General features: G+C 38.5%; 1 protein-coding gene across 2 annotated transcripts in view; it reads right to left on the bottom strand.

The window, feature by feature from the left end:
• Window positions 1–23462, bottom strand: part of smg1 (SMG1 nonsense mediated mRNA decay associated PI3K related kinase) — a 136554-nt gene that overhangs the window by 48122 nt on the left and 64970 nt on the right. For both annotated transcript variants that reach the window (XM_072268804.1, XM_072268805.1), the window contains exons 23-36: window positions 22815–22969; window positions 21764–21915; window positions 18820–19021; window positions 14865–14974; window positions 13538–13685; window positions 11541–11700; window positions 10989–11109; window positions 9534–9782; window positions 8459–8746; window positions 8230–8374; window positions 5506–5644; window positions 5061–5282; window positions 3685–3865; window positions 411–572 (exon numbers count right to left, since the gene is read on the bottom strand). In XM_072268804.1, the coding sequence (XP_072124905.1) occupies window positions 411–572; window positions 3685–3865; window positions 5061–5282; window positions 5506–5644; window positions 8230–8374; window positions 8459–8746; window positions 9534–9782; window positions 10989–11109; window positions 11541–11700; window positions 13538–13685; window positions 14865–14974; window positions 18820–19021; window positions 21764–21915; window positions 22815–22969 (2434 nt within the window). The remainder of the gene's footprint in view (window positions 1–410; window positions 573–3684; window positions 3866–5060; window positions 5283–5505; window positions 5645–8229; window positions 8375–8458; window positions 8747–9533; window positions 9783–10988; window positions 11110–11540; window positions 11701–13537; window positions 13686–14864; window positions 14975–18819; window positions 19022–21763; window positions 21916–22814; window positions 22970–23462) is intronic.

The raw sequence follows: 23462 nt of genomic DNA, 5'->3' as shown, positions 1-23462 counted from the left end.
AGCTGATGGGAATGCTCTGACTACCTGCCTAGACTCTGAGACAAAAGGCAACAATGTTGTAAAAGCATAAGACCCAATCCAAATAGATGCTCATTTCTGAAATTATTCTAGCAAGGATGTGTTCACCTTGTAATTAAAAGTGTCAGATACTGAACTAGCTAGGCAGCAGGACTGTATTTTTATTAGAACATCCCATTCTTCAAGGATTAATATAAGAGAATGACAATGGGGGGCCATAAAATGTAGTTGAAATGAAGTGACTTTTGGTGTCCCAATCTTGAAAATAAAACAGATTTTAACATTTTTTTACCCAATTAGAGAAAGCAGTTACTGCATCTAAACACATTCAACAATACTTTTATCACTAGCGTCGGCAATGCAGATGAAGCCTTAGATAATCATTTAATTACCAGAGGACTGAGATTCACCACTGAGTGATATTGAGCCAACAATTGCAGGATATAGAATAAGATGAGGAGAATCTTGAGCCACACGACACAGTAGATTACAGATGCTCTGACGTACATATACTTCAGGGTGATTCAAACGTGAGAATAGCTGTGGAATAATGCCTGATATAAAAACACAAAAAAAGTGAATATATTTTTCCAAGTGGTAGGATTATTCTAAATTCAAACAACGTTTTGCGTACTTAACTGGCAGAAGATTACAGAGACCAATTACTATATCCTGCATCCAAGAAAACTGCAAGTGATCTCTTGATACATAAAAGCTAAGTGTGCTTCACTGTTATGCAAAACTTAAAAAGGGCGGTGGCTAACTGGCCCTTGAGCCAGTTCTACATTATCATGGCTGACCTACTTCAATTGCATTTTTCAGCACCATCACCTTTAATTCTTTTAGTACACAGAAATTTATTGATAGGTATTTTGAATTAACACAATGACCGAGCCTTGACAGCTACCTGGGGCTCAGAATTCAAAAGGTTAACAAGTCAGAATGAAGAAAATTGTCACTTCAGTCCTAAAAAGCATACCCATAATAATTATCAAACTGAACCCCTTGGCTCTAGACACTGGTCAAGAAAAGCATTTCCACATCAAGATGAAAACCTTTGCATACTTGTATGGGATCTCCCAACTGAAGAGGACACGTTCCCAATTTACCCAATTTCTTCCCAGACTTGCTATCCTTGGAATCAGCCAGTGAATCTTCACAGAAAGTATCAGGTAAGGCAACCTAAACTATGCTCAACATTCCAAGTGCAGTGTCACCAAGCCACTATACATCTGCAATTAAGTCTTTATTCCTCTGTTATCATCTTGTAATTAAATTTAATGTAGCATTTGCCTTCTTGATCACTTACTGCTAAGCCGGCTTTCAGCGACTTTGTTTCAGAAGTGCACTAGATCCTTTTGAAAATCAACACTACCTAATCCCTCACCATTTAATAAATGTGCCACTTTACAGTCATGTGTACTAAAGGGAAATACTTCACATTTTAGTATGCAGATGGCTGCTAAATATCTGCCATGCTCTTGCCTACTTGCTAACCATACACATATCTTCAAAGCCTTTTTACATCCTCCTTCATGTTCAATTCCAAAGTACTTTATCTTCAGCCAATTTGGAAATATATATTTTGCCCACTCAGCCAAATCATTGATGCAGATCAACTGTTAGCTTCAAGAACAGATTCTTGGTCTGCAGCAGAGGTCACAGTCTGCCAGCCTAGAATCCATTTATTCCCATTTTGCTCACTGTTCAATAATTCTCAATCCGTGTCAGTATTTTACCTTTTAATTCCATGTGTTCCAACCTTGTTGATCAACTTCCCATGTAGGACCATATCAAATACCTTCCAAAAATTCAAATACACATCTATTGGCTGCCCTTTACCTATTCCATCAAAGGTGGGTTCAAAGAACTCTGAATTTGTCACACATGCTTTTGCTTGCAAAGTGCATGTTGAACATGCTCAGTTCTATGATTCTTTTCAGATGTTATTACATTCTCCATTATATGCTCAAGCATGTTCCATCAAGTTCACGGATTTATCCAATTCTAATGCTTGGCTTGCACTTGTTTCGTTTAGTTCCTATTCGCTGATTCTTCAATAGATCTGGCAGGTGCTATGTGCCTCTTCCAGGAAAACAGCCACAAAATAATTGCTTATTTCCATATTTCCTTACTCCCCACTATATATTCTCCAGATTCTGCTTATAAAGGACCCACATATATCCTCTGTTTGTTTTGTTTCTTGCTTGTCAATTCATATTTTAATCAAGCTATTAATTGTGTGGCCCTCCTTTGAGTTTTAAAATGCTCCCAATGCTCTGCTATTTCTGGCAATTTAACACCATCTTTAATTTCTTGTCAGCCATGGATGAATCACAATTTATTCTGTGTGCCTTACAGAACCATTCTTTTTGCAGCTTGTGCATTACTACTTTTAAGGCTAACAAATGTAAATTATGCTAACAGACAAAAGCATATTCTTCCAAGCAACCACAGCCAACTCTCTCTTCAGGCCTTCTTAGTCTTTGGTAATTGCTAAACCTTAGTTTTACACTGAACTGTCTCAAGCTCAGGTTCACTCTTCCACAAAAAGTCCCTGAGCAATTAACCCTTTCTCATTGCACAAAACAAGATCCAATAGACACTTTCCTCTGGTTCTTTGATTCAGTAAGCATCGCATGTCATGAACTCATCTTATAATCTTCCAAATATTTTCTGTCAAGTCTCCCACGATTGCTGTATTTCGTAAGATTCGACTCAACTCCTAAATTATGCCACACCCAATATCTGTACTATTACCTTTCAGACTACAAAATAGCTTAATGATTTAAGCCCTTGCCACTTCTCAGCTCAGTACAAATTAATTCTAATCCTATATTGTGATTTTGCTTGACAAATGATTTCTCACCACTGCACAGATGACCTCACCACACCTTTTTGTCCATCCTTTCTGAATAGTGAATATTTTAGATATTAATTTAAGAGGATTGGAATAGTGGTGTGAAGACACTGCAATTATATGATGACTCTACCTCGAATATCCTGAATACTCTAGAGGTTAATTAAAACAAAATTCTTATTGGGCTTAACTAGGTAAATGCAGAGGGGGAAAGTTTGTTATATTTTGTAACTGTAGAAATTAATCTAAAGAAAAACATGGGAACCTGAGAAACATGTCTACTTTAGTGAGGTGTGTACATATGATGCGGTGGCGTAATGACATATGCTGTTCACGTACTTTGATGCATAACCCGTAGTGAATGATGTAAACGAAGAATGTTTAATCAAACCATACATTTACAATATTACTGAAATATTAAATACACAACAATGTTGCTTTGGCCAGAATGTCTGAAACCACAAGGATCAGTGGTTCTTAAAAACAGTTGCCGTCTAGTCAAGAAATTTCTTCACCCAGAGAGATTTTCTACCCAAAAACACTGCAGAGACTTAGTCAGTTTATTCAAAACCAAAAGACTTTTGGCTATTAAATGGAAATGAAAGGATATGGGGAAAGTGGCATTGAGGTAAAGATTATGACTTTGTATAATGGCACAACAGGCAAGAGGGAGGAATTGACAACTTTTTTTTTGTTACACTGGTTATTGCAGACTTGTTTCAGTCTATTTTTAAACTGGGGCACAAATGTGAAGTTTATCCCTGGCGGTGATTTGTAATGCAAGCTGTCTACTCTTTATCACTTACCTCTCCAAGGAGCTGTGGGAGTGGTGGCTAGTCCATGTTCCAAGCCCTCCCTTAGTTCACCGGCATGCTTCACTAGTAATCTCAGTAGTCTTAAAGTAGCCATAACAATTACATCGTCATTGCTTTGCTTGGTGGGTGTATGATTAAGAATTGCCTTCAGTTCTTCACCATCTACATGAACCTGAAATGTTAACAATATTTTAAAGCATTAAATTCAACTTGTATTACAAACATCATTTTGCAAACAGTAGATTAAATTATGCTGCTTGGATCTCGAGCATCCGCAGATTTTCTCATTTGTGATTAAATACATCTATTTCAGATTTATAACAGAAATCTTTTATTTGCAATGTATTTCAGGTATAAATGTTGGGGGTTGGAAGAGGAAAACAAAATATCCAAATAGGATTTTAAGAAAGGCAGACACAATGCTATATAATCAAAGCATAATTTTAAAAAGATAAAACTGTTCATTTTTAGGAGGATTAATTGTACCTGGAGCCCTCAAGTACTATGGAATGCTTATTTCAACAAAGCCTTATGCAGGAGCTCTCTGGGTTACGCAAGGCCTGATTTATGCAATTTCACCCATAAATTTAAATATTTCAAGCTAGTAATAGCATAATATTCTGTAGCATTCAATTAAAAGGATAAAGTACATGCTCTATTAGGTTAATTTTGCGAGAATCAGTGTGATTATTTAATAAAATGAAATTAGAGCAAGTGTATGTATAGTAATACAATGTGTAGCTAAAGAAAACTGATACTTTGGATTTATGGAGAAATCACCTTATGGGCAGCTCTCAGGAATATTAACTAGGGTCTGTCCATATTAAACTTCCCTGTCCTACTAAATTTCTATATCAGTTACAAGAAATTACATCGCAAGTTTGTCTCTGACACATTCTCAGAAAGGCGTACTATAAATGGTGATCACTGTCCATGGTGATTTTCCAGCCTATTTTCTTCTATCCCCAATAGATAACCATCAACAGAAGATGTACTAAGGAATGATAGCAATTACACCCATTCAGCACATATTGCAAGTTTTGAAATCATACAATTATTTTGTTCTTTTTTCCCCCTGGAGCTGGAGCTTTTACCCTCCAGACAGATACTGATTATCAGTACAGGAAAGCTCTTGCTGCATGCTCCAAAACCAGATGCCATCTTAAAATTTATGACTCTGAAATCACACAAGTAACTCCAGCCAAAGGGAGATTTCACCGCAGGAAATATGACTGAGGAACCTATTGAGCGGATGATGGCAATTTATCAGGACAAACATTAACTGGATGGATAGTTAATGGCTGCTGCTTTCTAATTCATTTCTCTTCCCCTTAGAAAATAAAATAGCAAGTTATTTGATTACTAACCTGACCAGCATTCAATTTGAGAAAAGTGAAGTATGCTTTGCAAGAAAGCTTATAAAGATTAAATATTCTGTCCACAACTTTCCGCCAAACTTCAATTAGACCTTCAACCACAGTCTCATCCTGATCACTAAGCCACGGGCAGTTAGTTATTAACTGCCTCCAAATAACCTCCACCATGTCATCCTCTTCATCATCATTTATCTGCAGGGTCAAGTCTTCATCCTGTGGATAAGTTTTAAAGAAAAGTTACATACTCCACTCATTCTGAAACAAAAAACAAAATCAAAAGATCTTACACAACCCAAAGAATGCAACTTTAACAATGCAATAATTTACATCTGTTTGACAGATATATAGGTTGGATTCACAAAGTTTAAGAAAAAATATTTGAAACATGAATAACAAAGAAATGACAAAGAAAAGTACACATTTTCCCAATGTTCACCTGAATTCCTGTTGGTCGACACAAAGCTTGCCCCAAAATTCCATAAATTGTTTCTCTGTCTTCTTCTGACGTGTTTTCTGGAAGTAGATTTTGAACTTCTGTCTTTTCTCTGGTCAAAAGTGGGACACCTTCACCCTGACTGTACCAAAGTATAACCAAAAACTGATCACAATTCATAGAATCGATATTGAATGTGTTATTTGTTATTTAAAAACTTATTTTTCTTTAGCAAAAATAATGCCGTAGCATAGGAAGACCATTTTATCCAACATGCCATGACTGGCTTTTTGAAAGGTATATTCAAAAGGTCTAATTCATTAGCTTCTCAATTGCCAAAATTATCTTCATACATTTATTATGCAGTGCTCTGAGGATCAGCGGTGGAGAGGATCAGTAACTTAAAATTCTGGGTGACACGATCTCAGAGGACCTGTTCTGTATCCATCATATAAATGTAATTGCAAAGAAACCACTACAACAAAAGATAGAAGTTTGTCATTAAAATTTTGGCAAACTTCTATAGATATGTAGAGCAGGAGGAGAAGATGGTGGCATGACGCAGAGCGCGTAGCCTCTCCAGTGAAATGATATATTTGTTAAATAGGGGCCGTGCACAATTCCTGATTTGATGAAGACAGCTGTGAGAGCATGGAGAAACATCTGGAGTAACTTCTGAAATACCCGGTTCACTGCCGCTGCTACTGTGCGATCAAGAATCTCTGGAGGGAAGGCCCCAAAATCCTCGGCTTTGCCTGCTGCTGGTGGCCGGGGCTGGGGTCGAAGCGTTTGGCAGAGATGGTGCTTGGTGTCGGAGCTTGAAGTTTTCGGATGACTCAGAGTCTGACTGTGGTCGGGCATGGCAGGGAGAGTCTTCTTCCTTCTCCCGTCTGCATGAGATGTGGGACTTTCGAGAGACTTTGAACTTTTTTACCGTGCTGATGGCCTGTTCTTCATCAAGTTACGGTATTGCTTGCACTGTTGTAACTAGATGTTATAATTATGTGGTTTTGTTAGTTTTTCAGTCTCGGTCTGTCCTGTGTTTCTGTGATCTCACACTGGAGGAATATTGTACCATTTCTTAATGCATGCATTACTAAATGACAATAAAAGAGGACTGCGTGTCCTTATAATCTAATATGCGGTGGAAAGTGTGCCGAATGGCTGCATTACTGCCTGGTATGGGAACACCACTGCCTTTGAGCAGAAAATCCTACAAAAGATAGTGGATTCGACCCAGTACATCATGGATAAAGCCCTCCCAATCATTGAGCACATCTACATGAAAAGTTGCTGCAGAAAAGCAGCATCCATCAAAGCTCAAACACGAGGAATTCTGCAGATGCTGGAAATTCAAGCAACACAAATCAAAGTTGCTGGTGAACACAGCAGGCCGGGCAGCATCTCTAGGAAGAGGTACAGTCGACGTTTCGGGCCTAGACCCTTCGTCCCTCAGGACTAACTGAAGGAAGAGCTAGTAAGAGATTTGAAAGTGGGAGGGGGAGGGGGAGATCCAAAATGATAGGAGAAGATAGGAGGGGGAGGGAGGGATATCCCTTTTGCCAATCACCTGTCCAGCTCTTGGCTCCATCCCTCCCCCTCGTCTTCTCCTATCATTTTGGATCTCCCCCTCCCCCTTTCAAATCTCTTACTAGCTCTTCCTTCAGTTAGTCCTGACGAAGGGCCTTGGCCCAAAATGTCGACTGTACCTCTTACTAGAGATGCTGCCTGGCCTGCTGTGTTCACCAGCAACTTTGATGTGTGTTGCTTGTTGATCCATCAAAGCTCCTCACCACCCAAGGTCATGCTCTTTTCTCACTGCTGCATCAGGTAGAAGGTACAAGTGCCTCAGGAATTATACCATCAGGTTCAAGAACAGTTACTACCCCTCAACCATCAGGCTTTAGAACCAAGGAGGATACCTACATTCGTTCTATTTCTGGTGTTCCCACAACCAACAGTCTCACTTTAAGGACCTTATCATGTTATCTTATGCTTTCGTTATTTATTGCTATTTATTTATATTTGCACTTGCATAGTTTGTTGCTCATTGATCCTGCTTAGTTATTGTTCTACAGATTTGCTAAGTATGTCCACAGGAAGAAAAAGAATCTCAGGGTTGTATGTGGTGACATGTATGTACTCTAAAACAGTTTACTTTAATTTACTTACTTTTTACTTTATTTAATTAACATAATTTAACGCTTTCACTAGTCACTTACACAGTACATTAGAATCTTAATTATGTTTAAAAAAAATCCTACCACATCTCTGGTTCCTTTATTTACCTGAGTTTAATTTGAATACTCTGGCTAGCAATTCCTTTGCCACTAAAATGCACTTGTTTTCTTTCACCATGACGCTAAGTAAACTGTAACACATCTCTATATTCACTGCCCTAGGAATAACAATTCAGGTTTCTTTGAAGAATGTGCTTCCATTCTAGTGAATCAATTCTGTATCTTCAAAATTATATATTCATTACGGGAAGCAATCCAGAAACTGGCACTTAAAGGCATAAAAATTGTAAATCATTTGCTATGATTATAATTTCTCCATCTTTCCCACCATTTACTCTAGAGTTTGGAACCCGAATTCCTCAGGTAAAACTGCCGACATATGGTCAATGAATTAAGAATAATCAAATCTGACATATGGAATTTACCTGCTCCCAACCCACTTGGATGTAACCGGGAGATTAAAAACTTTGAAAACATGTATACTTACCTAGCGTTATCAACGACCTTCCTGCCCCATCTATATGCCCAGCTAGCCAAAGCTGCCCAGGATTTGGCTATCTCAGGTGCTTGAACTGCTGAAAGATGATACAGCTGCCCTAAAATGAAGTCTGGTTCTCCAACCCCAATATTCACTGAAAATAGACCAAATTAATGTTAGTTTTAAGAGGGTACAAATCCATTGCCCATTGGCGTGAAATTAATTTCAGTGTACTCACCTGTTGATTCAACCACCATTCTTGGACAAACTGCTTCCTCTATTAAACCAGGAGGGGTCAAGTCAGCCAGAGTATGTATGTTTTTTGCCAGGGTTGGCAAACCAGAAACAGATTTTTGCTGCTGCGCTCTGAAGACTTGTTTCAGCTGAGTACACATCTCTTTCCACTCTGCCTGAATCCACTTAGTCAATGTGAGTATTGACTTGGCAACTGCAGACTCTGCTTTGGCAGATTTACAATATGCTATGGCACAAGAACTCAGCATTTCCATGGCATACGTGGAATGACCTAAGGAGATTGAGCAAACGTTTCAAATGTTCAGTAGTTTATCAAGAGTATAATGTACTTTCAAAATAATTAACTTCACTGAAGCTCAGAACAATTTAAACAGATAGCAAGGCAAAGACAATGATGGTCCCAGTCCATAATTACTGGTGCACCATTCCACAATCATAGTGCACAGAAAGCCTAGTACTTCTCTACAGAACTATTCCACCTCATTGGAGAATTTGGGACAGGGGAAAATAAATATATATTAACCTAGTTGTTGTAAAACAGTTCCTAACAGCCATTTAGGAAGGAGCTTGCAAAAAGTCAGATAGCACAATTTCTTGTGATATGCCAAATTTCTTTAGCCTCTGAGGAAGTGAAGACCGGTGAGCTTTCTCAGTTGTGACATCAACATGGTTGGATAAGACAGGCTGTTGGTGATGTTCACTCCTGAAAGCTCTCCCCCTCTTGACCTTAGGCAGGAACATGTGCATAGCTTCCTTTCCTGAAGTCAGTGACCAGCTCCTGTTTAGCTGACATTGAGGGAAAAGCTGGTGCCAAGACATTATGTCACTAGGCCATCTCCTTCCTGTACTCCTGACAGCATTACCTAAGAAATGGAACCCTGCGGTGACATCATCTACAAACTTGTATATGGACTCAGAGTAGAATCTGTGCATGGAGTTGTAAGTGTATAGGGAGTAAAGTAGGGGTACTTTTTATGGTTCTTTTGGACTATTCTTCAGAATAATGAACATAAACATTCAGAAATTTTCAAATATATCAAAATATTTTCTTCACTTACCTGCAGTGTACAACAGCTTTGATTTCTCAATGTCAAGCTCTGGTCCCCACTTTTCGTTAATTGTGCCATGCAATGACATCTGCTTGAACAGATGGACTAAATCTCGCATTGTGCTAGCATCGCTCAGTGAGGTCTTGCTGCACTGCTCAAGGAGTCTAGTGGCCAGAAGGACATTCCCTTGTTTACGAGCAAATTTAACTGCCGTGAGCCCGAGTTCCATGAGATGCCCATTAACTGAGGTACTGGAACCTGGACAAAGAATATTTTAATGCATTTTTATATTTCAGATACAAATATATTTTTAATGTTTAAATGGCAAATGTTTCAAATAGACTACTTTAAACATTCTAAAATAATTGGTTTAATATTTTACTTATTTTTAAAAGAATATTCTTCCTCAGATTTTCAAATAACTCAAAAACTTTGAAGTGAAGGATGTCACCTCATATAACAAATAATTTAATTGGGATTGCACCTGATCCAGCTGTGAGGAAAATAGACATTTACTCAACGAGAGGAAGAGAGAAAAGTGGAAGTAACAAGAACATATAGAAAAAATAGAAGCTGTTATTCATTATAAGTTATTTGATGAGTTTGAGTACAGACAGAAGAAATTAAGAACCTGGTGGCATGGTGCGAAGACAATAACCTATCCCTCAACGTCAGCAAGACGAAGGAATTGGTTGTTGACTTCAGAAGGAGTAGCAGACCACACGACCCCATTTACATCGGTGGTGCGCAAGTGGAACAGGTCAAAAGCTTTAAGTTCCTCGGGGTCAATATCACAAATGACCTGACTTGGTCCAACCAAGCAGAGTCCACTGCAAGAAGGCCCACCAGCACCTTTACTTTCTGAGAAAACTAAAGAAATTTGGCCTGTCCCCGAAAACCCTCACTAATTTTTATAGATGCACCATAGAAAGCATTCTTCTAGGGTGCATCACCACCTGGTATGGAACTTGTCCTGTCCAATTCCGGAAGAAGCTGCAGAAGATCGTGAACACGACCCAGCACATCACACAAACCAATCTTCTGTCCTTGGACTCACTTTACACCGCACGCTGTTGAAATACTGCTGCCAGGATAATCAAGGACACTGCCCACCCAGCCAACACACTTTTCGTCCCTCTTCCCTCTGGGAGAAGGCTCAGGAGCTTGAAGACTCGTAGGGCCAGATTTAGGAACAGCTTCTTTCCAACTGTGATAAGACTGCTGAACAGATCCTGACCCGGATCTGGGCCATACCTTCCAAATATCTGGACCTGCTTCTCCGTTTTTTGCACTACCTTACTTTCCCTTTTCTATTTATGATTTATAATTTAAATTTTTACTATTTACTATCGATTTGTACTCCAGGGAGCGCGAAGCGCAGAATCAAATATCGCTGTGATGATTGTACGCTCTAGTATAGATTGTTTGGCGACTATAAAGTATAATATGGTATTTTTTTTTTACCTTTCAATTTTTCAGCTACTCGAGCTTGGTACACGGTGTATCTTAAAGCCTGAAGCCATGGGCGAACATCGTACTGTTTACATGATTGTAAAGCTTCACTATAGAGTGGCAAAAGGCAGTCCTATACAAATAATTGTTATTAATATAAATCACAGTTCCACACATACAAAATTCACACAGTCATTTCCAGTTACAGGTGCATTCACATCATGGCTAAAACACTGATATGGCCTTTTCTTTATGCAGTGGTGCAGTTAAGAGTCAATGGACCTTCAAGTCAAAACCCATTTTGACATCAATGAGTGAACTCCAAGGAGTTTACTCCACACTGGCAACAAATCCCTACCTCAGTTTTCATTGCACTATATTCTGCATTTTAGTCAGGAATTGAAACATCTACCTGAGAAGTCCAATTTAACAATTAATATAAATTGATATTTTAAATTATAAGCAAAAAACACCCCAAAACAGTCTTTGCATGACATCTATGCCATGCAATCCCATCAGATAAGCCTTACAAGTTCTACCTCCTGGAACTTTAGAAAATCTTACCTCAGTGGACAGCTTGTTTGTTACTGTATTCTCAAGAGCAGTTGAACAGTACAGTTGCAGCGTGCTCATCATTGGCAGAGATCCTGCCATTGATAATGTCGATAGTCTCAGTGGCCCCACAGCGATCCGAGCCATCTGTTTTAGATACTTGACTGTATGCCTAATTTAAAAATATGCAATCAGAATTCAAATTAATTATAGATTTTACTTTCAGGAAAATAATTTCTATCAGATCTTAATTTAAATAGTTTCAGTTCCTAATTTATCCCAGCTTACAGAAGCTCCTAAACAGGGAAGAATAGCAGTGTTGTGTCAATCAGAAAAAGTCTGGAACTTAGAAGGATAACAGAGTTTTTAAAATGCATCAGCAGATATGATATTTAGCAAATTAATTTCTGCACTCCAAAAATCAGATCAGATTTTTGATTCTAGATTATGAAAACTAAGTCATAAAGTTTGTGGGCTCTGTTGCTATTTTAAATTAGGTGGGGCACACGTAACGTAAGCAACTAAGGCTGTATAGAGATGATTACCGAATCATTCAGACCTAAAGCACCTGAAAGAGTTCAGTTAAATGCAATTGAGTAATTTTCAGCTAAAGTTTTCCAGAATATCTGCAATGGCTCAAATTTGTCTTAAATATTCTCACTGCTACCATCAGGTACACAAACATGAACTACACTGAACGGTTTAGGAAAAGCTTCTTCCCCTTTGCTATCGGATTCTGAATGACAATAGACAATAGGTGCAGGAGTAGGCCATTTGGCCCTTTGAGCCAGCACCACCATTCACTGTGATCATGGCTGATCATCCACAATCAGTACCCCGTTCCTACCTTCTTCCCATATCCCTTGACTCCGCTATCATTAAGAGCTCTATCTAACTCTTTCTTAAAAGCATCCAGAGAATTGGCCTCCACTGCCTTCTGAGGCAGAGCATTCCACAGATCCACAACTCTCTGGGTGAAAAAGTTTTTCCTCAACTCCGTTCTAAAATGGCCTATCCCTTATTCTCAAGTTGTGGCCTCTGGTTCTGGACTCCTCCAACATCGGGAACATGTTTCCTGCCTCTAGTGTGTCCAATCCCTTAATAATCTTATATGTTTCAATCAGATCCCCTCTTATCCTTCTAAATTCCAGTGTATACAAGCCCAGTTGCTCCAATCTTTCAACATATGACAGTCCCACCATCCCGGGAATTAACCTCATGAACCTACGCTGCACTCCCTCAATAGCAAGAATGTCCTTCCTCAAATTTGGAGACCAAAACTGTACACAATACTCCAGGTGTGGTCTCACCAGGGCTCTGTACAACGGCAGAAGGACCTCTTTGCTCCTATACTTAACTCCCCTTGTTATGAAGGCCAATATGCCATTAGCTTTCTTCATTGCCTGCTGTACCTGCATGCTTACTTTCAGTGACTGATAACAAGGACACATAGATCTCGTTGTACTTCCCCTTTTCCTAACTTGACACCATTCAAATAGTAATCTGCCTTCCTGTTCTTGCCACCAAAGTAGATAACCTCACATTTATCCACATTAAACTGTATCTGCCATGCATCTGCCTACTCACCCAACCTGTCCAAGTCATCCTGCATTATCACAACATCCTCCACACATTTCACACTGCCACCCAGCTTTGTGTCATCTTTGTGACGCTTGAACACATGAACACTACTTTTATATTTTTTTGTATCATTTATTCTGCAATTTATAGCAGTTTTGTCTTTGTACTGTACTGCTGTTGTCAACCAAAAATTTCTGGTCATAAGACTGTGATAAGAAACCTGAGCCTGTGAAGTTTATAGAAAGTCAGAATTACAATTTGCCAACATTCTGAGAAATATTCTCTAAAAACCACATTTATGGCAGTTTCTAAATGTTGGCTGGAACTTGTTCCAGTTGATTTAAGTACTATTGTGTCAGATTCCTAAAAGCTTGATTCTCAAAATGCAATACAGAACTAAAAATGTACAGATCATCAAATGTGCTTACTCTGTGCTATTCTGGTTCTTCTTTTCCTGTTCTGTTTGCTCAATAGCTGAAGAAAAGCATGCTGCACTTCTCAGGAGTTGAACTTCAATGGCTTTTTGAAGTTCCCTTGGGTCAGGACTCATTACATTTGGAAGCAGCTTCTTCATGTCTTTAAATAAAAAAAAAGTATTAGAATAAGTGAAAAAAACAGCTCAATATGGAATGCATCCAGCCAGGATTTGACTAATATGGAAAATCAAAAAATAATTTTTTTCCTTTTTTTTTAAAGAGACAACTTTTAGATGTCCTCAATAAGTATAAATGGAAATGCAGTAAACTGTAATATAAAGTACAAGAATGTAAGGGGTGTGGAAAGTTATGGTCCAGGTACAGGTTAATAGAACTAGGCAGAATAACAGTTCGGTACCGACTAGATCGTCTGAAAAGCCTGTTTCTGTGACTCTTCTTAGATCGGTATAATTTATTATGAAAGAAAGAGATTTGAAGGAACCACAGCAGAGATTAAATGTGAAGTCTGAGGCATTCACATAGGATCAAAAACTTGAAAAAATATATATTTTTTGAAAACTTGGGACAAAAATAATTGAGGTGTCAAATACCTTGAGGCCTAATCAAGAATTGTGATGTTTTGAAATGCTGGATGATTATTCAGTTTAATTAATAAAAAGGAAACTATTATGGAATTTCTGTCACAAATCAGGTATGTCATACCTAACTGCATTAACTGTACAGAAAACAAAGCAATCACTTCAAATCTCAAAAATAAATTACTAAACTCATTTATTGTTAACCACTCAAGAGCAGATTTTGGTTTACTAAAGGCTAGTCACCAGGTAGAAAACAGAGTTATAATCATACACCACAAATGAGGCCACTCACATGCCTATATCACAAGTTATTTAAATACATTTCAAGAAAATGGAAGTTTTAGTTTTTAAAAATTCTTTGGTTAAACCCAGGAGTTTGGTCTTCAGCTTTAGTCAATGGATCTCAAAAACATTGCCCTTCAATTCAATATCGTGGTCAAAGATAAATTAAGGGAACATGTTGAATAAGACAAATGTAACCCCTTACATACAGCACTTTGAACTAGGTACAGCAATTAAAATCAAAGAAGCTTCATCAAATATTGATGCTGCATGCATGTAGGATTTCCAGAATGAAGTCAATAATTTGAAAGGCAAGATTAAACGATATGGAAAAAGTGGATAAACCACAATTGAAATTACAGAATATTTTCAAGAAGTTTATATGTTATGAATAATACTTTATCAAAATTCTACTAAGTGTCCCAAGTTATGGTTTAAAGGTTGTTATTCTGACATACCTAATTTCTCTTTAGCAGCTCCATTTATAAAATTGATATCCTCTCCAGGTAATAATTCCAGCTGCTCCCGACATGCAGAAAAATCACCACACTCAAAGCTACCGAGAGCTCTGTAAAGACAAGACAGTAGATTTTTTTCAGTTGATTGACTCTCAGCCTTGCTTTACTTCAAGGTACAAGTTCTTAAAATCAAAACTATCTGATATTTTTACAATAACACCTTAAAAACAAAACATCCTATCACTTCAAAGTTTGACCTCAAACTACAAAAATATATTTGGACTAATTTTTGGTCACCTCTCAAAATGATGTATATCAATAAGCTTCTCAAGAGGAGGAAAGATAGCCAAATGAGAAAGGATAAGGTGGGAATTTCAAAGGGATCTTGGTAACTGAAGGTGTTACCATTAATAGTATGGCATTCACATTCAGGTTAAATTATAAAATATTTACCCTGGAATTTCCTTACAAAAGTCAGAAATGTAATCCCAGCTTACCAACTGGATAAATAAATAATTCATTGTTTTAAAACCTAAAACTTTAAGAGCCGATTTTGGTTTAACAGGAATTAATCTTTCTCAGTCATATTTCTAGGAAGCTCCTCTTGAGGGCTATAATTCACAGAGGACTATGGTTTACTGAACAGCAGCTCAAGTTCCAAAATGAATTCTAGACTGCAAATAATTCAATTCGTGCTGCATGACATTTAATAATGTTTATAAATGCACATATTCTAAAAGCTTTAAAGCTTTAGTGCTTAGTATCTATGCTCAATCAACAACTCCATGAGCTATGATCCAGTACTGTACAGCTACAGCACTGACGTGTGCAAAACTGCCTTAGAATGTCCTATCTTTAATGTGCACTAAAATCATGCAATCAGCCTACCCCCTGCCCTACACCCAACCAAAGTGATGAAATGAATCATTCATTTGTGCTATCAAGTGGTTTCCACTCACTAGTTCCCCATTAATACATGCTTAATTTGGATTTTGCCATACATTCTTTATTCCAGAGACCAGTCCAAGCAGCAACTGAAAACCTGAATTTTAATGATGACAAGAAAGACTGCCAACAAATAAACATTTAATTTGAGCACTGCAAGAGGAAATCCATTAAAACAAATGCTTCAGATTTTTATTTTGGGGTTACACAAGGGCAGAAATACTGTAGTAGAAATATTTTGTAGCAACATACTTGACACAAAGAAACGTAATTGTGACTGAACACCAGGCATTCAGTTCTTGGAATTCCAACCTGTAGTGTAAAAAAAACAACTTGCCAATATACTAGCAGTGGCATTTCTAAATCCAAGAGCTCTAATAAGTTGAAAGGCAGGTGGTGCACATAAGCACCATTTTCAAAATTCTCCTTTATGTTGGGCAGAGTCTTGATGTAGTTATACATTGATTCTAAGTTATACATTGAATCATTGATTCACCTAGGATTCCTTTCCTTTAGGACTGTGAAAGTTCCTTTACCACATTGACTACTATAACGCAAAGGCTGATTACAATGGGTAAAATTAGGGCTGAGCTATTAAGAGGACCTTATCACTGATACCAGTAGGCCAAAAAATTGCAAATCTACAAGAGCAGAGGAGGAACAAATGGACAGCTTTATCAAGAAGGCAGAACATTTGCCGATTATGATTGGCCACTTCCTGTGTTATACAGTCCTAGTATTTAAACTTCAGCTGCACTCAAAGCTTTGAAACCAGATGATGCTCAATGGGATTGCAGTAATCAGTTCAGATAATGCAGGCAAACCCTGGTTAATGAGAGGTGGCAAATGATATTTCAAAGTACATTATCAAAACATGTACACCATATTCTTTACAGGCAGCAACAAATAAACCCAAAAGAACCCATTAAAAGAGACTGTCAAACACCCAATGTGCAGAAATAAAAACAAATTATGCTAACATTCAGAACTCAAGTTCATGAAAGTGAGCCCACAGCCACAAAGTCAGTCACAACTGATTCAGGAGTCTGTTAGCTGCAGGCCACAGTATCAGTTCAGTGCAGAGATAAGTAAACCTTGCGAGTTGAACACTGACCTCTCCCCCACCTCGAGCACTGACAACACGACCCTTTCAAAGTAGCCTGCACTTAAATTTGTTGTTCCTTGCTCTCAGGCCCCACTGGCTAAATCGACCAACAGCAGGTCATTCACCATTCTCAGGGGCAAGCCCTGCTACCTCAATTCAGCCCGTATCCGACCTTTCTAATCTGGCCTGACACTTTAATCAGTCAATCATCGCCTTGTTCCTTGCTCTCAGCTTTGCCTCGCCATGGATCTGTCGCTTCAACCCGGCTCCAAGTCCTCTCCAGCAATGGCCATACACTGGCTTGTTTGCAGCTCTTGGTCCCAGGCCCTGCTGCCTCGATTCAGCCTGTACACACCACACTGCAACTGTCCCGCACCTTAGAGACACCAGCTCACACCACAAAAATGCCATCAGGTCGTACAACTGGTTCAAAAGCTCAACTCTGAAAGGGAAGTTACAGGCTACCGAATATAGTGATTGTTTGCTGCTAGCAAATTGTCACTGTGCTTCACCAGTGCCATCTTAAACCAGAAATTTTCCAACAGACCATGACCATCCATGACATTCAATATCCCCGACCATCCCCCCCACCAAAAAAAAAGACAATCGAGTCTAAGGAAAGTGTAGGCATGGCAGCAGTTTTACGTTGTTTGGATTTAGGGGAGACTTGTTATGTCACCAAAGACCATTGCAAATTTATAAAAAGTGTATGATGGAGAGCACTCAAAGGTTGCATCCTAGCTTGGTATGAAGGCACTGACACACAGGATCACAAGAACCTGCAGAGGGTTGTAAATTCAGCTAGCTCCATCTCAGGCACAAACCTCCTCACTATCAAGGACATCTTCAAGAGTTGATGCCTCAAGGCAGCAGCATCCATCATTAAGAAGCTTCACCAGCTGGGACAAGTCCTTTTTTCATTTCTACCATCAGAAAGGAGATACAGGTGCCTCCAGATGCTCACTGAATGACGCAGATTTCTGAGCAGTCCATGAACCACTGAACATTACCTCATTATTCCTTTTTTTTTTGCACTGTTTATTTGTGTAATTTATACAGTACTGCTGTCACTAAACAACAAATTTCACTTTATACAAGACAATGATAATAAACTATTCTGATTTTGGAATGTCACCACTGATTGGAAACTCAACTACATATCTTCCACAAGTCTAAGATAGAGGGTCTGTATTCTCAGTCAAGCAGTACATTTATACAAATTCATAGGTGTTTAAAACTATACAATTTAAAAGTATGATCTAAAACACAGCAGTTGTATTCAGCCCTTCATACTCCACCATCGTAGTATGTCAGAATGCAGTAACTGCCATGTTTCTTTAGCAGCATCTGACAAATCCTTGACCTTCATTACCCAAATGCTTAAGAACCATCAAACTATCTAGGACACATGCTGCTAATCATCAACAATAGATTAAAATCTTAGAACTTAACAAAATTAAAATCCTTGAAGCATAGACATCCAATCGGTAGCAATCACCCAGCTTTGCAAAAGCAACAGGCAAACAATGATGATAGCCAAGTGAATGTACACAAAGCTCTCAAAGATAAAAAAAACATGTTCCGGAAGCCTGCAACTTTTTCTCAAAGTAGCAATGGGTCGGAAGGTAACCAGAATAGACAAGGAATTTATAATAGCAATGTCTAACAGACAGCAAATAACTGTAGTAATTTTCTAAAAGACAGCAGAAATATTCTTTAGAAATAAAAACTAGAGAGTCAGAGTAACACACCCAAAAGGAACTCAGCGTCAATGGAAAGGAATAAAAGGTTGACATTTTGGGCCAATACCCTTTATCATTTCTTGTGTTATTCTTTACAAAACGTGCCTGTCAAAATGTAGGTACATTTTATACAAATTAGATTTTACAGTATAATCTTTCTAACCTGATGTAGTTCAAATCAGCCTTCAGGTGAATCGATGATCCATTGGAACCCTTCTTCAAAGCTAATATACTGTTTTGCCATTCCTCCACAGCTGGCCAGTCAGCTAATGAAATGTAACACTCACAAGCTTTGTTTGCCAAATAATTCACAACTTCAGGGGAAGTATCACTTTGCTTTGTAAGAACAGTCTTCTTGCTTTCAGCTGTAAAAAAATAAGTTCTATATCAATGACTGCAAATTTGTAGCCAATTTTCAAGTGCAATGGATCATTTACACATTTCTCAACCACAAAAAAAAAGGTAACAGGGAATAAGATATACTTCTATCCCCCAGATCAAGTTAAGTGAGAGAAAAAGAAAACAGAATAAAAAACAGAATTCAGTGTCGACCAAGGGTCTGGTGTCGATCAAGGGTACACTCCAAGCCCTGACCCTTGGGATAGCAAGGCCAATAGAACACCTATGAGTTAAAGGAGATGGGAAACATAACTTAGTAGGTCTTTGTGTAGTCCAATCACAAACAAGAGAAAGCCTACAGATGTTGGAAATCAAAGTAGTACACACAAAACGCTGGAGGAACTCAGCAAGCCAGACAGCACCTATGGGAAAGAGTAAACAGTCGATGTTTTGCGCAAAGACATTTTGTGTGTATTACTAAAGTCTTTGTGTAGCATTGCTTCTTTAGATGAAAAGCAAAACAGAAATACAGGTTTCCCCCGCCATCCGAAGGTAGAGTGTTCCTATGAAACGGTTCGTAAGCCGGAATGTCGTAAAGCAAAGAAGCAACCACCATCTATTTATATGGGAAAAATTTGTGAGTGTTCGCAGACCCAGAAATAGCCTACCAAATAACGCCAAATAACACCAAATAACACATAAAACCTAAAATAACAGTAACATATAGTAAAAGCAGGAATGATGATGAATACACAGCCTATATAAAGTAGAAATACTTCTCTACAATCATTGCCGCACTGTTCTCCGTAGCAAAAATCTCACGCAAGCGCTCTCGGCAGAAACACTCCCTCCAATAACCTTTAAGCTATGAAGCTGCCAAATCATACCAAATAACACATAGAAATACACAGCCTATATAAAGTAAAAATAATGTATGTACAGTGTAGTATCACTTACCGGAATCGGGAAGACAGCACCAAGCACACTGATGATGGTGTGTTAGACTGAGTCGAAGGTTGGGGTGGTGCAGTGGTCGCCAACCTCCAAGCCGCCGACCGATACCGATCCGCGAAGAATGCAGGGGTCCAGCGGTGGCCAGGACACACCCAACTTATCTTTAAGAAAAAAGCTGAAATAAACAAGCTAATTAATTAGGTGCTGCCTGGCACATAAATGTCGGCCCAGATCAGAGGCGACGCAATTGGCAATTGCCTCTGATCTGGGCCGACAATTACGTGCTGGGCGGCACCTAATTAATTAGCTTGTTCATTTCGGCTTTTTTCCTTAACAATGTGCTGGGTGCGTCCTGGCTACCGCTGCATTTTCCGCAGCAATGTATCCATCCGCGGCCCAGGGGTTGGGGTGGTGGGACACTGGGGTGTCATCTCATCATCGTCTGTTTCCATCACGGCAAGCAGGTCATCTTCTTCTATGTCTGCCTGCCTCAATGTCAAAGGTCGAGGTTCGTCCTCTGCTGTGGCTGATGTGGAAGGCTTGAAAAACGACAGTATGCTTGTCTGCTTAGCCTTGTGCATTTTTCTATCATACGGTTCTTTGTAAGCACTCAAACCATCCTGTAAATTTGTCCTAAACCTCGGTACCCTTTCAAAAATAAAGTTGTACTTTTCTGCAATCATTGTTGTCAATTGCAGTGAAAATCTCATGCAGTGGCTTCATGTTCAGTTCCTGGACGACTTCACTTTCGGTCCGTTCGCTACTGCATTCCGTTTCGATTGTTATCCTTTCCTCTTCCAATTGCATCAGCTTTTCATCTATCGGTTCTTGGTCATGGGATGCCAAAACCTCTTCAACATCATCTTCATCAACATCATCTTCGTCAACTTCCATTAGCCAAACTCACTTTGTCCTTACTTTGTTCATCACGATCGAAACGCTTAATTATGTCTAGTTTTACACTGTGTAACACCCTTACGAGCTCTTTTAGGCTTTTCTGATACCTTAGAACTCATCTTCCTAACGACTGCTCACAGACACATCTTTAAGCAATGTCGGCTAGAATGCAGTTCCCGGGGAGGAGCTTGGCTGCTCGGAGCACACACTGCCTTTTCTCATAACAGTGAAAACACCTTCTGTTAGCGAAAACAGGTAACTAATGTAGGTCTTTTGTAACAGCAAGGTTTCGTAAAGCGAACGTTCGAAAAGCGGGGAACACCTGTAATCAAATTTAGATCTGAACTACTCAAGCAGGCGTTGACAGGAAAGGTGGGAGAGACAGAGGGCATGCAGGCACCCAACAAATTAAACAACACTTCCACATATATAATTATTGAAATTAAATCTAGATTCTGGAAATTAAATATATAAAGAAAATGTTGCAAACACACAGAACATCAGGCAATATCTGCCAAAACAGAAGCAGAGTTAATGTTACAGGTCAGACCCCTTGGCAGAACAAAAGTTTACGGCTGTGAAAGATTTGACATCTACAAGAACATTTTGCTCAGAAAAGCATCAACTTTCAAATAAGATGTCAAAAGATTAATTATCAGGATATCTACCAAAGGAAACAATAGTACTGGACACCCAGGCTGAAAGAAAACTATGAACTTACAGCAGTTTTTCACAAAACATCTGTAAGGGCCATTTATTGATTTAGGGGGTTTCCAAGATGGTATACATTACAAAGTATCTTTTGTGTTAATCATTTTCAGATTTATGATGCCATTTCAGCTCAGCACAAAAATATTTCACAAACACCTCCACTTATTAAAGTAAAGGCAACTAGTAAACAAATTATTCATACTCACCATTCCCTGCATGTTTAGGGCTGGCAAAATTACCACCACTACTGCTGCTGTTGGATACTTTCAGAAGAGATTTGTCAAGGCCTTTAATAGAGCAGTCTACTCCAGTCATAGCACACAGCTGTTCCTGATAGTCATTTGTTGCTTTTTCAAATCTGAAGCAATAAGTAGAATTAAGAAAGAAATTGCAGTTTCAAATATATGTTTTCAAACAGAATTCTGCAGAAAATAAAATACTGAGTTATCCTTGTCAGAACAATATCACAGGAAAATCATGGTAGTAAAGCCCGAATCCACATGACATTCCCTGTATCATATTTCTTTCAAATCAAAAGGAGACACGTCAACAGGGGAAATAAAATTATTATGCTAATCTTATTTTCTTTACTATAAATAGCCTTTAAATCTAAGTTAACACAAGTAACAAGTGAATTCTCAACATATTCTATGATTCTAACAAGTGATATTTCAGCCTGTTAAAAATAAGAATGGAAATGTATGAAATACACCAAATGTCTGACAAAAAAATATTGCAACTCAGGCTGAAGCCACAAATCCTTGGGTTTAAACACTGCAAGAAACTCACTGATTTTGTTTTGTGCCTTCATTATGCAAAAATAAAGCAGCAAGTTTCTGCACTCCAATCCTCCTTTCCTATCCTTCCCATTAAAATATCTACGGAATACACCAGAATATGACTTTCTACAATTTTAGTAATCTTTAAAACAGGTTACTTCACTTCACTCGGCTGGAAGTCCTCCCACTCCCGTGTAACTCACTCAACTTCGTAATTCTAAAACTTAATCCCAGTTTCCATATCTTGGCAGATATGTCCTCCAGACTTCAATTCTGCAGACTAGATTTTGTGAACTATTATTATTAGATGACCACAATAAGAAAATAAGATTTGTACAAGTTTAAACTATTGGTTTGCAAGTGATCTCCAGCTAAGGAGAAGCCCCCAGCTGTTTAAACTGAGGGCTAATGTTAGGAGGAATGAGTATTCCAACCAAACCAGACAAAATAATTAATCTACAAACTGCACAACTTATACCTTCCTTCAGCTTGCTGTGCCACAGAGTTTATCCACAGAAGATTCTTTGCCAGGATTGCAGAAGACCAGACAGCCATTCCTTGTATAGCTTCAGGACAATTCAGTTCACACAGTGCTTCAACGATCATCATAACAGTCACTTCAATTTCATTTCCCTTCAAATGAATCATAATAGTTATAAACTGCATGACATAGCCACTAAATACGGAAATTGAAAGAAAATAATGTTCATTCATCAAAAGCAGCTTGATATTCCATTAATTTTCTTAACTAATTTATCTTGAGAACAAAAATCATTTCACTTTTATTTTCTTTTCACGTTATGAAGTTATCAGCATCTTATATTAGACAGCTGTGGACCTGAAATTTTATTTCTAATCTTTAGGTTACATGAAGCCGCACTCCAAGAGCAATTTTACAGGAAGTAGAGCTCAATACTGATGCCCATGGCATACATGATATGCCAGTAATTTCCATCTTAAAAGGACAAGATAACGTTGGTTCATCTTCCATTTCATTAGATCAATCCTAGTGCGGTACCTGAATCGTCTATGGGCATGAATAGTTCAGGAACAGGCCTTCAGCAATGCAGAATGTCAGTTCCCAGGCTATTTCTTGATACCAAAGTGATTCCATCTGAAAACCAAC

This window comes from Mobula birostris, chromosome 9 (assembly GCF_030028105.1).
Source record: "Mobula birostris isolate sMobBir1 chromosome 9, sMobBir1.hap1, whole genome shotgun sequence".
Taxonomy (NCBI): Eukaryota; Metazoa; Chordata; class Chondrichthyes; order Myliobatiformes; family Myliobatidae; genus Mobula; species Mobula birostris.
Note: the sequence above shows the minus strand (reverse complement) of the source record. Positions and strands in the feature narration are given on the sequence as shown.